Source organism: Merops nubicus, unplaced genomic scaffold (assembly GCF_000691845.1).
Source record: "Merops nubicus isolate BGI_N331 unplaced genomic scaffold, ASM69184v1 scaffold47900, whole genome shotgun sequence".
Lineage (NCBI taxonomy): Eukaryota > Metazoa > Chordata > Aves > Coraciiformes > Meropidae > Merops > Merops nubicus.
This window is the reverse complement of record NW_008584441.1, coordinates 874-14,784: the sequence shown is the minus strand read 5'-3', so window position 1 is coordinate 14,784 and position 13,911 is coordinate 874. Positions and strand designations below refer to the sequence as shown.

Sequence of the window (13,911 nt, the reverse complement as noted above, 5' to 3'; positions counted from 1 at the left end):
AATTAAAAGTGGAGCTTGCTGAAGCTGTAACTCAAGCATTAAAAGAGGAGCAGGCATTAATCAAGTAGGAGTCTTTGTTTAAAGCCACATATAATCAGTTCCCAGAGTGAAAACTGCACCTATAAAGGGATTTGGTTTTGCAGGGGCTGTATCTGTTGCTTGGAGGACTCAGGTGGAACTTCAATACCATCATCTCTACCAGTGTGAATTTTAACTGCAACTAGTAAAGTCACTCTAAGTGTTTTATCTGCTAAACTTCATATCCAGGGCTTTTGCTTTGTGGGATGTATATTTTTCCAGCAGGCAAAATCATTCCTTTTCTGGTCTGGGAACACTGACTCCTTGGAACAGCAGGAAAGGTAAGCTGGGCTTTGCAAAGCAGGTCATTTACTGAGGTGTAAGATACTGTTAGAACAGTGACTTTAGTTCTGGACTAGACTGTAATGATTTCATGTGAACTTTTTTCTTTCATACCCTAATTAATTCCCATTTAGATGTTACTAGTTCGGTCATTTTAAAGTTCTGCATATTGCAATTTTGGAAGCTGGTTTTAAGTGCCTTAATGTTTCACACCTACGCTACAGATTCCACTCAGTGGAGAAGTTTCATTTGAGTATTAATATCCTTCAGAGAGACATTTATTTTAAACACCAATCTTAAAAAAAAAAACTACCCTGCATGATGATGCAGTGTGCAGCCTAATCCACTAATAATCTAAAGAGCCTGAATTGCTAGTTTCCTTTTCACCTCTGCTGATCTCTCTTAGAAAACTGAAGCCCTGAAATCCTGAGTTTGCCTGCTCCTCGCTGGGTAGCTCCATTGCACCCCCAAGTATGGAGGCTACTAAGATTTTCCCCCTTTTCTTCTGCCTCTATGGCCACTTTGTCTTAATATCATGGCTTTGTTCCTACCCAGCTCAGTCAGCTCCCCAGGGATGTGGCAGTCACCACAGACCTGTGTTATTTTATGGGTTTTCCCTGGTCTCAGCACTGGGCTTCTCAATGGGACTGGCTGGGAAAAGGAGGGAGAGCTTGAAGACCTGGGAGCTGGGTTTGGATGAATGTTGGGCTGAGCTGGTGGGGGAGCTGTTGGTTGCTCTTGGGAGGGACTCAAATGCATTTGTCCTTCGGGCTTTAGTTTCCTCTCTTGTTCCTAAGTATTATTTTCTTACTGACCCTAAGCCTAGAAAATCATGAAAAGCTGAACTGAAAAGTGTTACTGGTTTTAACAAATGTCAGTAGGGTCTGTAGCATTGTTGGGGAAATGTGGTGGGCTAATTTTCATGGCTGCTGAGACCTGCAGCTGTAGCTGAGAGGCACAACTCAGGGGCTCAGCAGTTCTTCAAGTTAGGCTTGGAAGCAGGTTTCTTTTTTTTTTTTTTCCCCTGATCTAATAGTCTTTCAGCATTCTCCAGGGAATATTCTCACTCATATTTAGGCTGGATTCTCTGAGCTGTTTGATTATTTTGTACCATTTGATTTTGCAGTTGGGGTTTGCTTCCGAGAACCTGCTGTAGAAAGATGAATAATTAAACTGCAGACAGGAAACACAATATTTTAACACTCAGTTGCTTCAGAGCCACCGCTGGCTTTCTGTTTTTATGACATCTAAGTCAGCAGTGGCCTGACTGGATGGTGGATCTTGGCATGCTCTACCAGTTCCTGTGCTCAGAAATGCATTTGGAGGTGCTGAATGTGAGGTTCAAGCCAACTCTGCTTGTTACAGTGACCAAATCTGGCTGCTTATGTACAGTAGGAACAAAATCGGACTGTGTGTGGATCCCTGGGATTCAATAAAACCTACTGTACTGTATTAGCTTCAGCTGGTTATGTCTGTCTCGAGGAAGTCTGCTTGCTTTCCTTGCTACTGGTGGAACCTGCTTAGGATGTCTTTGTTTTCTTTTCTCATCAGGGGTTAGTCATGAAAAACATTGGCAAGGCTCTGTAGCAACCCCCTGACTGGTGCATTGAATTGGCCAGTTACTGAAAGCTGCTCACAATGTCATTCTGAAACGGGTGGGTTAGTCTTTCTGAGATGCATCAGAAAGGTTGTGGGTGAAAGTCAAAGACTTTTTGCCTGCTGTAGCAGGCAGCAGAATTCAATAACCTGCAGGGGTGCAGTGCTGCCCTCCAGCATTTCCCCAGTGCCTTATGCCTACGTATGGGCTCTGTGAACTTCCAGTTTCCAGAAGCAAGTGGAAACTTTTAAAACCAGGTCAAATGGGCCATGCAGCAGAGGCTGAAGAACAAAGGCAGATGTCTTTCATTAACAGATAACTAGATTTAGTGTTCATTGGATAAAAGAAATGAGCTATTCCACAGCCTAAGACGACAGTGTAAATGTTTTTCTCTGGTTCTGTTTCTGCCAGCGATCAGGGTATGTGCTGGCAGAGGTGGATGTTGAACAACAGCTTTAATCTGGGACAAAATGCCTTCATTAATGCTGTGATGTGGGTAGATTGCAGATCTGAAGATGTTACAGAGGGAGGAGCCAATCTCTGTGCATCTCCAAGCTTAAAAGGAAGATCTTAGTAAGGACGTCTGAACCTGACTAGCTGCCTCATAGGAAATCATAAGGTAAGGCATGTTTATTTTTCTTATAACCATTAAATTAAGTCTGGCATAAGGAAAGATTTTTTTTAAGTTATCAAAAATAATAAATAATGTATTTTTCCTGTTCAGCCTTCATGAAAAACACCTGTGCTGTTACTCTGACAAGCTGTGTGCAGATGCAGTTGATAGACCCACTCTGACAGCTAGAGGCACGTCAGCATGCTGCCTTTAATGATGGTATAAATAATTTCCCAAACTGTAAAACTAATCACGGGTAATATGTTTCTGTACAAGTTGATAAATACATAAGTGTCACACGAGGCTGCAGGCAGGGGCCTTACAATGAGGATAATATGGAAGACTGTTGTTGGTAGCCTACCAGTAGACACTACCAGCTTGCTTTCCTCTGTGTTGTGTGGAGTTAATACGAGCACTGAGCCCGCACAACTCCTGGGTGGGAGGGAGGTTATACCCAGATAAGAAATGCAGCTGTGCTGCAGGCTCTGCTCAAGGGAAAGCAACTTGCTGGACATTTCTGGCTGATTGTAGTTTCCTTTGATGCTCGGTGTACATGTCCTCCAGAAGAGGGGCAGCATCGGGTGTCCTCTGCTGGGGGGGGAGTCTTGTTGAGGGGTGGAAAATTGCAAAAGGATTAACACATACAGTATCAGAGGTGAATTCAGGCTCTCTGCCCCATGGATTTCTTAGCTTTTAACCCTGATTTAGAGGGATTAATTTCCTCTGATGTCCAAGAAAAGGATGCTCTTTTAAGGTAATCTGCCACTAGAGAAAACAAAGCGCTCCAAAGCATTGACTGTTTCTTGAAAAACTAAGCAGCCTGGTCTTCTTGTCTGATGCTGAAAATACATATGAAGTTACAGACTGACTGAAACTTGGTAAGTGCAACAGAAGGATGGCTTTGTGGTTTTGCTTTCTGTCAATAAATTTAGAAAGGCTTTTATTCTGAAGCCCTTTTGTCTGCAGAGAACTTTCTCCCTTCAGATGACACCCACCGCAATATTCAAAGTCTTGGCTGCTCTTTGCAGTTGACTATGGCAGGCAAGAGCACTGAGGTCTACAAAAACCAGTCTAGCCCACTGACAACTTTTTTCTTTGGTTTGAAGAAGCTCCCAAATGTGACGCAAGCAGCAGGTCTGTGTGGTTTTACCCTCACAAGCAAAGGCCAAAGGATCTCTCCAGACGTAAACATTCTGAAGGTCTGGATTGGATGGTGAGAGAGAGCTCAGATGCTGTTGGATGACTTTGAGTTTTCACTGAGTGCCAGTCAGCATTGTGTAGAGAGCCTGAGCTCATGGAATTGCCAAAAACTGGTCCCCTGAGTCCCAAGTATGTCAGTGGAGCAGATATTTGACCTGAGGTGTTGCTACAAACAATGAAAAATCAAGGCTCAGAGAGATCAACTCAAAGTTCTTCTCATCCTTTCATTAAAGGGCCTTTGGAATTCTGCCTTTTCCCTTACCTGAAAAGAGCTGGTCTTACCTGGCCTTTGCTCAACCAACCATGCCAATCTCAACCTACAGTTTGCTTTTTTGTTGTCCTTCCTGTCTGCAACATATAGGACCCTCTTTCAATAGCTGTTAGTTGTTCTTTTCTTCTTCTCTTAGGAGGCCTACAGAAATCCAGCCAGGCAGCAGTGATTTGATTTGAGTGTGCACTAAGGTGACTTGATTTCCTTTGCTCTAGTTACTGTGCAGTTTGGTCCTTTCTTAATGAGTCCAAGTCAAGGTAACAAGTTGATAATGAGCCCTGTGCTCCTTGGCATCATCTCTTACCCTCTGTCTTCTTTCTTGTCTCGCATTTTGAACAGTGCTGAAAAAATCTCCAAGATTACATTCCGCAATGTGCTTTTACCCATTGGCCTGCTAAGCACTGCTATAATTCCAATAAATATCAATAAATTAAAGATACTGTTATGATTATTTTGACTCATTAATGGAAGAGGACCTATACTGTATGTGTGTGCAAACGTGGAATTTTGGCAAATTCCTGCAATAGTTTGTCATCTTAACATTGTAAATAAGATGCGCTAAAATACTTCTAAAGTTGGTTCTTTTGGTCGCAACGGTTCCCAGTTCCCTTTCTTGGCTGGTTTACTGTGTGCTTCTGCTGTGGTCTCCCTGCATCATCTGAGGGGTGATGCCTGTGTTATCTGAGCTTTCTTTTTCCATTGGAAAGGCTTCTTCACTTGCTTCTTCTGAGTACAGGAAAGACGTGGGCTGTGGAGCAGGTTCCACATTAACCAGATCTCAGGAACTTTCAGGCTGTGAACTACCATGAGATCTTTGTAAAAACAGGGGTCAAACGTCTGTAGGTGCGGGGCAGCGGAAGGCTTGACAATGCCAAAGGTCTTGAATCCTTCATGCAAAATGGGTTTGAGGTTGATTCTCTGCAAGCACATGCCCAAGAAGACATCGTCGATGGGGAAGAGTTCCACCTCCCTGCAAGCCCTAGAGAGCTTCCTCATGGTGCGGCTGGACAGCAAAAAGCCACCACCTCCTGCGTAGGCCGGGTAGATGCTTAGCCCATACATGGTCTCTGGGATGTAGTACTTGCTCTTTCGGACACGGATAGGGCGGGCATTGTAGATGATGTCCCCGACAAAGAGATCCTCAGCAGGGTCGTGCCTCTCCAGGAAGTCAACGATGTTCTCAACGTTGACAAAAACATCAGCGTCACCTTTAAAAATAAATTTCACGTTGTGGCAGAACTCAGCAGCCCAGTTCAGGAAGTGAATCTCCTTCAGGGTCAGATTGAAGAAAGTGTCCATGAAGTCCCAGAGTAAAATGTCCCGGTATGCCTGACTCTCCTGGTGGATCAGGGTCTCCCACGTCGCCAGCACTGTCCTATTCTTTGGTGTTCCCAGGAGGAACACTCGCTGGATCTGCTCCCCGTTCACCAAACCCTCTCTGCCCCAGGTCTTTCGGACAATCTCACGTCTGTCAAAGTCTTCAACTACTGATTTGATAGCAATGAGCAGAAAGGGACCTCCAGGCGTTCTCCTGCATTTCTTGGGCTGGTTGATGAGGAGATTGAAGTTCCTGTTATCCTTGTTCAGGAGATAGCGCTTGAAGTTGAAGGCAGAATCAGTTGATGGAGGCGGAGTCGTAGTTTGGACTCTGCTTTGGGCCACTTCTGTTTGTCTGATGACAGGAGTTACTTGGGGTCTGGGCACCGTTGCCTCTGCTGGCATCGGTCTCCGAGGTGCTCCAGGGTCAGGGAATATTTTTGGTTTCACTGAAGGCTTCTTCTGCATCGGCCTCTTGTTTCCTACTGGGACCAGATGTTCCAGCTGGGAGTAGAGTAGAGAGCCAAGTGCTACCAGCAGGAAGAGGGTACAGATCACATCCCCCTTCAGCTGAACTCTCATTGTTTCCGCGGTGTCTCTGGGACTGTTAAAAGCTGTGTCTGAGCTGCCTGGTGCCAATGTCCATCTGCAAACAAATGTGCAGGGTGTCAGCAAGGAGGATTTGGCAACGCTGAAGTACGTAACTGAAACACCGTGCAAAAAAAACAGCAGCCAAGTGCATTTTACTCCTACAAACACTGAGATGCGTTAAGGAACCTGCCAAAAGGCAGATGGGTTACAAGCCTAAAGCTGATCCTAGTGCCCTGATACTTGGTTAAGCCACCAAGCCATCATCCACCACCCCAAAAACCACTCCTGAAGCAAAGGGAAGGGGAAATCAGCCCTTCCTCCCACACCCCTCGTTGCCAAACACATTTTGCCAGTTCAGAGAATTTCACTGCTTTGGGGAAAAACAAGATGGAGAGTGATGAGCAAAGCCATGCTTCCATAAATCATTAGATTGTGATTTTTTTTTTTTTTTTCCTAACTTGGTAACTGTTTCTTGCTACTTTGACTCTTTCTAGTTAAAACAGGGAGGCCTGGACCTGCTGAAGGGCAAACTTCTCAGCAGCAGCATGTCACTGCTGAGACAGCTCTTGCAAAGCATTGATGGTTTATGCCTTCCAAATGAATGTTAGGCACCCTCTTGAATGCACACAAGGCCTTTTTGCTCCCAGGAATCTTTATAAAATATTAAGCTGTTATAAAAAAACTTCCATTAATAAGGCTAGAAAGGGCACCTCAGGTGTCTTGCCTCTGCCAAATCGCCCTAAGGGGTAAGCAAATAAATCCCAATATGCAGAAGGAAGGTAGAGCCTCGTGTTAGGAATGTTTTATTCCAGTGTGAGAGATGAAGCTGCCTTTTGAAATAGAAGATTTAATTTCTCACTTACACTTTTCCAAGAGATCTTCTGTCTCATTCGATCAGTTCTTCAGCTGCAAACAAACAAACAAGAAAAGCAATAATGACATAGCAAGGAGGCAGAAAGCAACACGTAACCAGAGTCTGGGGAAAGAGCTGGTCCAGTGTCTGGAGCTGCATCAAAGGCAGCTCTTCTCACCACCACTGCTGAACAGAGGAGACCCAACAGTTGCCCTGGGCCCCTGGGGAAGGCAGGCAACTATTGTCATCCCTACAGTCATTAGTGGGGAGCATTTCCTAAAAGTTCAGCTCCACCCAAAGATTTTCCCACAAGTATGGGCCGTTTCCTGGGCCGTGTTACGAAAAACTGCTTTTGAAGGTATTTCTGGTGTCTGTCTTGAATTAGCCGAGGTCATTGTACCCAAAACCTTGCTCAAGAGCTGCCTGGCTGAATGTCAGTCTGCCTTCACTTATTGAGGACTGGAAAGGGTGGAGGAGCCAGGGCTTGTGACTTCCTACACAGTTGATTCCTGCAGTTCCCAGTTTTCAGCCTGCAGAGCACATCTTGCAGTTGAGCCCCAGGACCACCATACTGACTCAAACATAACATCTGATGGAGCAGCAAAGTGCTTGGTAAGAGTATTGTTATTTGGCGCGATTATGACCTAAATGAGGACCCTCTTCAGCTTGGTGGCACGAGTTTTCAGCAAATCTTTTTTCATTGTCATGGCTTGTATCCTCAGGTAATTGTTCATTAGCCATTGGTTTTGTATCAGTGTGTTGGTATCATGCTGCTGGAGCATGGCCAGAGAAGGGCAATGAAGCTGCTGGGAAAGGGTCTGGGGCACAAGTGTGGTGAGGAGCAGCTGAGGGAGCTGGGGGTGCTGAGCCTGGAGCCAAGGAGGCTCAGGGGAGACCTTCTGGCTCTGCACAGCTCCCTGACAGGAGGCTGGAGCCAGGTGGGGGTCGGGCTCTTCTCCCAAGGAACAAGTGATAAGAGGAGACAGTCTCAAGTTGCACCAGGGGAGGTTTAGATTGGACCTGAGGAAAAATGTCTTCCCTACCAGGGTTGTCCAGGGCTGTCCCAGGCTGCCCAGGGCAGTGATGGAGTCCCCATCCCTGGAGGGGTTTCCAAGCCATGGAGATGTGGTGCTGAGGGACATGGGTCAGTGGGGACCTGGCAGTGCTGGGGGAATGGTTGAACTTGATGATCTTAAAGGACTCGTCCAACCAAAACAGTTCTCTGATTCTAGAACACTTTCTTTTCAAAGTTCAAAATTAAATTGATGAGTCTGTAGTTATGAAGTATTAAAAAGGTGGCACACCATTACCCCCAGGCCCTGTGAGATCTAGGCAATAGTTTCAAGACCTGTGAGAAAGCAAAATTAACAAACCTGTTAATTTCTTTGCCAGCCCCTCTAAACTTTGAGATGCACATTACTTGGACCTCATAATTTTAAAATATCTTTCTTTTTCATTACTAATTAACTGCGTCTCCAGTTGAAATGGGGAGGATTTCATCATCCTATGGTATCAGCTGTCTTTTTCCCATGTGCAGCTCCAAAATATTTACTGACCTTGTCTGCTTCATCTCCAGTACTCCTGAAAACAAATGGCTTGTCCGTGGCTTGGTGTAAGGCTCTTTGCATTCCCAATGGATTCAAAATCACTTCTTCCTTGTCCTGGTGACCAGGCTCCTTTCCTCAGGCTGCCTTTCTTGCTGTTCTCTGGCCTCTGATAGAGATCACTGGGATTTTCTCCACGTGTTGGCTTTTTTTTTACTGTACTTTACACTTCTCTCCTAGGCCAGCCAGACGTTTTAACATTTGATATTACAAGCAGAATTGTAGAATTTCTCTGCTCTCTTAGAAATCCTTCTTAATATACTACTGATAATAAGAGGCTGTTCTCTGGCTTTGTTCTTTCTGCCATGTGACTGGGCTCACAACTCCTTTCAGCCTCGTGAAACAGTCCCTCCTAACACGTATAGGATGTTAGTTTGTGTTTTATGCCTCTTGTGTGCAGATTGCCCTTGGCAAGTCCTGGTTGTGGTGCTCTGCAGCAACCTGCTGTGATTCACTTTGGTGCTAAATCATCCTTTAGCTGTTAAGTTGCCATTCACAGCAGGATTTCCCTCACATTGCCCTCAATAATTTTCCAGAAACTCTAGGGATAATGAAATGATGGTTGCCCAGAGAGGTGGTGGAGGCCCTATCTCTGGAGACATTCAAAGTCAGGCTGGATGAGACTCTGAGCAGCTTGACCTAGTTGGAGATGTCCCTGCTTATCGCAGGGGGTTGGAGTAGATGACCTTTAGAGGTCACTTCCAATCCAATACATTCTATGATTCTATTCTACACCCTGGACATGCCACCAAATTGGAACCACTAAGGAGAGAGAGTCTGTCCCTCTTCTACCCATCATGAGCAAGAATCTTTGCTGAGTGCTACTGAGATACCTGAAGGAGACCTTGTCTCAAAAAGCTCTTAAGAACTAAAATTGAGATCTTTGCTCCTTCTGTTGTGATAGGAGGGTCTTTATTGAGGTGCTGCTCAGCAATGTGTAGTCTCTGACACGAGTGGGAGATGCGGAGCCCCTGGTGGGATGGATCCTGATGGCGTTGGGATGTGCGTGTATCTCTGCTCCAGCTCTTTGGGAAGTCTCATCTCTTTCTCCACTGTAACAGCAAATTTTTTTTTTTCCCTTTTGTATGCAAAGGTTTGATCCTGTTTCGTCTGCCAGGCTCCAGATGGTAATTAAGGAATTGGATGAAAGTCCTGGCTCTTTCCTGTGTTTAATTTTATCGGCCATGGTTTGGAATAAAATGTGTGTGTCATGAAACTCGTCATTTCCATGACTTACAGATTTATCCTGCCAGTATCTCGGAATCTGGCAATAAGCACCCTTGAAAAAGCCAAGAAAAACCCTGAACTGTTACAAGCCTGGGCTGATAGCCTGGATTTTCTTCTGTGTTTTCATTTATTGAAAGAAAAGAAAGCAGAAATAGCGATTTTCATGCTGAAATACAGCAGTTCAGTGCTGAATATAGACATCTAGTTTTCAAAAGGAGCTGCCAGAAGTGAATCTTTGATCCAATGATATGGATTTTTCAGTCTTGCTTAGGTGTTTCCTCCTTTTGAGGGAAATACCGTAATTATTACACAGGTATGAGCTCTATCTGTGGAAGTCAGTGTGGGAAAAGCTGTCCTGTTCCTGAATTCGGAGGGATTGATGGTTCTGGCAGACACTCAGTTATGTCCTAGAGCCAAAAGGATTATTCATCCACCTCGACACCGGGTGGGAGGGAAAATTACAGGGCTGTCAAAGCCAGCAGAAAGTGTTTGAGGCCAAACAAAAGAGCGGTGAGTGCAGCAGACTGTTTCTCAGTGCAGCATCTCGCTGTGTGTCCACATCCAAGGTGGACACACCTCTACTCTGTGCACCACCATGGGGGATCTCCATCCAACCTGGGAAATGGAGCTGGGGTTACAAAGCTGCTGCATCACTCAGTGTCTTGGAGAGCCTGGGCATAGCTGCCCCAGCTGCCTCCCGTGTCCTTCAAGTCTGGAGGAACGGGCAGTTGTCCCTTTTTGTGTTGACTTGCCTTGTGTGGGCTACCTGGGGATGGCTGCAGTAGGGAAGTAGGGATCTTGAGGCCAGCTGGAGTGGGTTGGAATGGGACAGTGCAGCAGGACAAGACAGGTCCTGAGGAAGGTCAGGAGCATCATGTGCTGGGCTGTGATCACCAGTGATGTTAGAGGGCTGAGCTGGGCTGTAGGAAGAGACTGAGAAGTCCAACACTGATGGGGTGGAACCTCGGGGAGCCCGGACATGGGGAACGTGCTGGAAGGACTGAGGGCTTCACAGCCTGCACAGCCAGGGAAGCTGCAAAATGCTCGAAAGCTGGAAGTGGTCAGAGCTGGGCAAGACACCCTGGTGAGCGTCCAGGCAGGGAATCTGACCTGTGCTGTTGCACGCTCGGGCACAGGGCCCAGTCCTCCGCCTGCTCTTCGTTTATTTGAGAAGAGGATTCTGAAATATGGCCAAGGAGTGCTGCAATGAAAGCAGTTAAATGATGATTTTTTTTAATTTTTTTTTTTTTTTTTAATCTTAAGTTGCTAGTCCTTCATTCCCAGATAAATGGCATGAAGCTTTGAGCTCACCCTGGAAATTTCCTTCTTTTCCAGCAGCCACCACATCTCCATCACTTGGCACGTCTGCTCACATGGGTCCAGGTGGAGAAAAGCCTTTGGATCCTGTCCCTGAACTCAATCAAGAAGCCTTGGAGATTCTGGCATGTTGCTCTGTGCTTTGAAGAGTGGTTACTCAACCCATCCAGCCTCAGGACAAGCAGCTGTGATAGCAAGGCAAGCTGCAAGCATGGTACACCGAGCAAGAGGGTGTGAAACACGGCAAGGAGCTCTGCTGAATGCTCATCCCAGCTTGGCTCCTGGGAACATGAGCCCCACCAAGCAATGCTGTGGCTTGTCCCCGGACCACCTTGCTGCATGTGAAGCATTCCCAGCTCCCTTCCTCTCTCCTGAAGCTGTAGCTGCCACTGGTAGGTTTGGATTGGGCAATGGAGGAGTTGCAAACGTTGTGCGAGCCAAGAAGTATGGGAGTCTGTGGTTGCTGATCATAGAATGTGTTGGAAGACCTTTAGAGGTCTTCTAGATAATTTACCCGTTTTTCTGTAAAATGAGCTAAAGAAAGTGCTGGGAATCCAGCACCACCAGGTTCAATGAGTTTTTTGCAGTTCTCAGGAGAACCTGGAAAATTCTAGGTGGTGGGAGTGCTTTGAAGCAATGCTTGAGGTTTTGGCTTTTTGTTTTCATTTCATGTTGGTTGAACGTGTTTCACAAGAGTGAAGTCAGGTTATCACACCCAGTGCTGGAAGCTGAGACCTGGGCTCTGGCCTGCAGCAGGGAGGTCTGCACAAGTGTCCCTCTCACACCTCATTTCCTGCAGTTTTTCCACCCTGGTTCACTCAACAAGAGCAACTCATGGTCCCATGCCCCTCTTTACCTTGTGTTCCTGTTCCTCTGCCGCCTCCTCCTGACGGTGTTCAAGAACCCACCAGCAGCAGTAACAACACACCCAATGTTAACAATGAGCAAGCAGTGGGCCCTCGTGGCCAAGAAGGCCAATGATCTCCTGGGGTGCATGAAGAAGAGTAAAGTCAGGAAGTCAAAGAAGGTTCTCCTCCCCCTCTACTCTACCCTAGTGAGGCCACCTCTGGAGTGCTGGGTCCAGTTCTGGGCTCCCCAGTTCCGGAGAGACAAAGAACTGCTGGAGAGAGTCCAGTGGAGGACTCAGATGAGTCATCTTGGTATGGGTCTTGTGCAGACAAAACCTCATCTTCATTTTGCATCACTTGGGTGTCTGGGCTCTTTGGAGCACCCACAGGGAAACGTGTGGGTGTCCAGCAATGGGTTTGTTCTGCCCCATACACACAAACAGGCATGAAACAACTCAGAGTTAAGGGTTTGAGCTGTTTTTTGGAGTGGTTTTATAGGGGAAAACCATCTCCGTGTGTTGGAGCAGGGGAAGAAGCCCTCTTCCATCTCTATGTTTGGGTGTCACGTAGTGAGGTTTATTCCTGCGTGGGTTCTGTTTTGGTTTTGTTGGGTTTTTTTTCCCTCTTCCAAGCCAAGTCAACAACCTCATCAAAGCTGATGCTTCAAGTGGCTTTGGTGCAGGATGACTCCTCTCTGCATTACAGGGAGTTTGTGAAGGTGTTTTCATCTGGAACTACAGGATTACAAACTGATGCTGAACCATTGAACTGTCTCAACTAGAAGTCCAGGGCAGGCTGAAATAAAGAGACGCCCTTTGGCACGATGGTTAGTGCAGAGCCCTAGAAAAATGAAGTAACCAAAACAATCGCTAAGCTGCCTTACCAGAAAAAAAAGAACCCATCTCATTTGGCTCCTTAGAAGTTTTGAAATCTCTAAACAAACTGAGAACAGGCTGGAGGATTTAATCAGAACACGCAGGGGGAGGCTGGCAGTGCTCAGCCATGCATCATGCCTGTCACAGGACAGGGTGTCTTACTTCTTTAGAAGGGTCTCTCTGCTTGCCTCAGTCCTCAAATACATGGTTTCACCAGCTTTCCAGCTGGTCCTGGTTTATCCCAGTCTCCTGTTGGCACTGCCAGCCTCGCTTTTGCGATGCCAGGCACGTGTTAGACAATGGCTTGCGGATGCCTGCTGCGGGTGCCTCCTTTTAGCCTTCAGCCCAGTTGGTGAAGCTTTTATCAATTAAACAAACCGAAATGCAAAGAAGCTGCTGTGAGAGGGCTGGAGACGGACACCGAGATATCTGCTCTCACAAACAGGGCTCCCAGGGAGGAACTTGCACCATCACAGGTAGGGGATCACCGTGGTGCCATGGCAGAGGCTATGCCCAGGAGCCCTACTGACCCAGGGCAGTGCTGCCTGCCCCACCGTGCCCACAGCCCCAGGAGATGACAGCCACCTGCACCACCACTCCTGCACCACCACTCCTCCTGTCACCCTGCTGCCCCGGGGGTCAGCCACATGTACATGTGGCAGGGCTTGGGGACTGCGGCTTGGCTGAGTTTAGGCAGATCAGAATGTTTTTCTGGCTTTTTTGGGGCAGGACGTGCCACCGGGGCAGTGCCCGTGCAGGACTCTGCTGCTGGGCGTGTTGTGGTGGGCCCCAGCAAACGAGGAAAACTCCAGGAAACAGGGATGGGACTCCAGCTCCTCCTAATGCAGCACCATGTCTCTAACAAGAGCATTCAGCTGCCTGCAAGGTAGGAGAAGGTGATGCACAATTTAGCAGCCTCAGGAGGTACTTCCCTAAACCCAGATGCAATCTTGCATGTAAGTGGTCTGATTTTTCTGAATTACAGAGAGCTCAGCAGCACACCTCACACTCTGAGCACTTCAGGGAGACAGGCCCCTCCTGGAGCAGCTGAGGGCAGAGTGAGGAACCTGCCTTCTTGCAAACATCATCCTCCTGGGGCAAGGGGAAACAAATAAAGCCTTGCAGACTCGAGAATGGGTAAGAAACAGCCCCACCGAAGCCATCATTCTGCTTTCCTCCTTTCCCAGCCCTCTTGCTGGCTCTGCTTGCTGCCTCTTCAGCTACCAGAGCCTCCTCTG

The 13,911-nt window shown here is 46.9% G+C and overlaps 1 protein-coding gene across 1 annotated transcript; it reads right to left on the bottom strand.

The window, feature by feature from the left end:
- Window positions 1-4,695: 4,695 nt before the first annotated feature.
- B3GNT9 (UDP-GlcNAc:betaGal beta-1,3-N-acetylglucosaminyltransferase 9) lies at window positions 4,696-5,940 on the bottom strand. Its single transcript, XM_008944140.1, has one exon. The coding sequence runs from the start codon at window positions 5,938-5,940 to the stop codon at window positions 4,696-4,698; it is 1,245 nt and encodes a 414-aa protein (XP_008942388.1).
- Between the last annotated feature and the right edge of the window lie 7,971 nt (window positions 5,941-13,911).

Excerpts from the sequence above, each read along its gene's own strand:
- B3GNT9 (XM_008944140.1), bottom strand. The coding sequence starts at position 5,940 with ATGAGAGTTCAGCTGAAGGGGGATGTGATCTGTACCCTCTTCCTGCTG.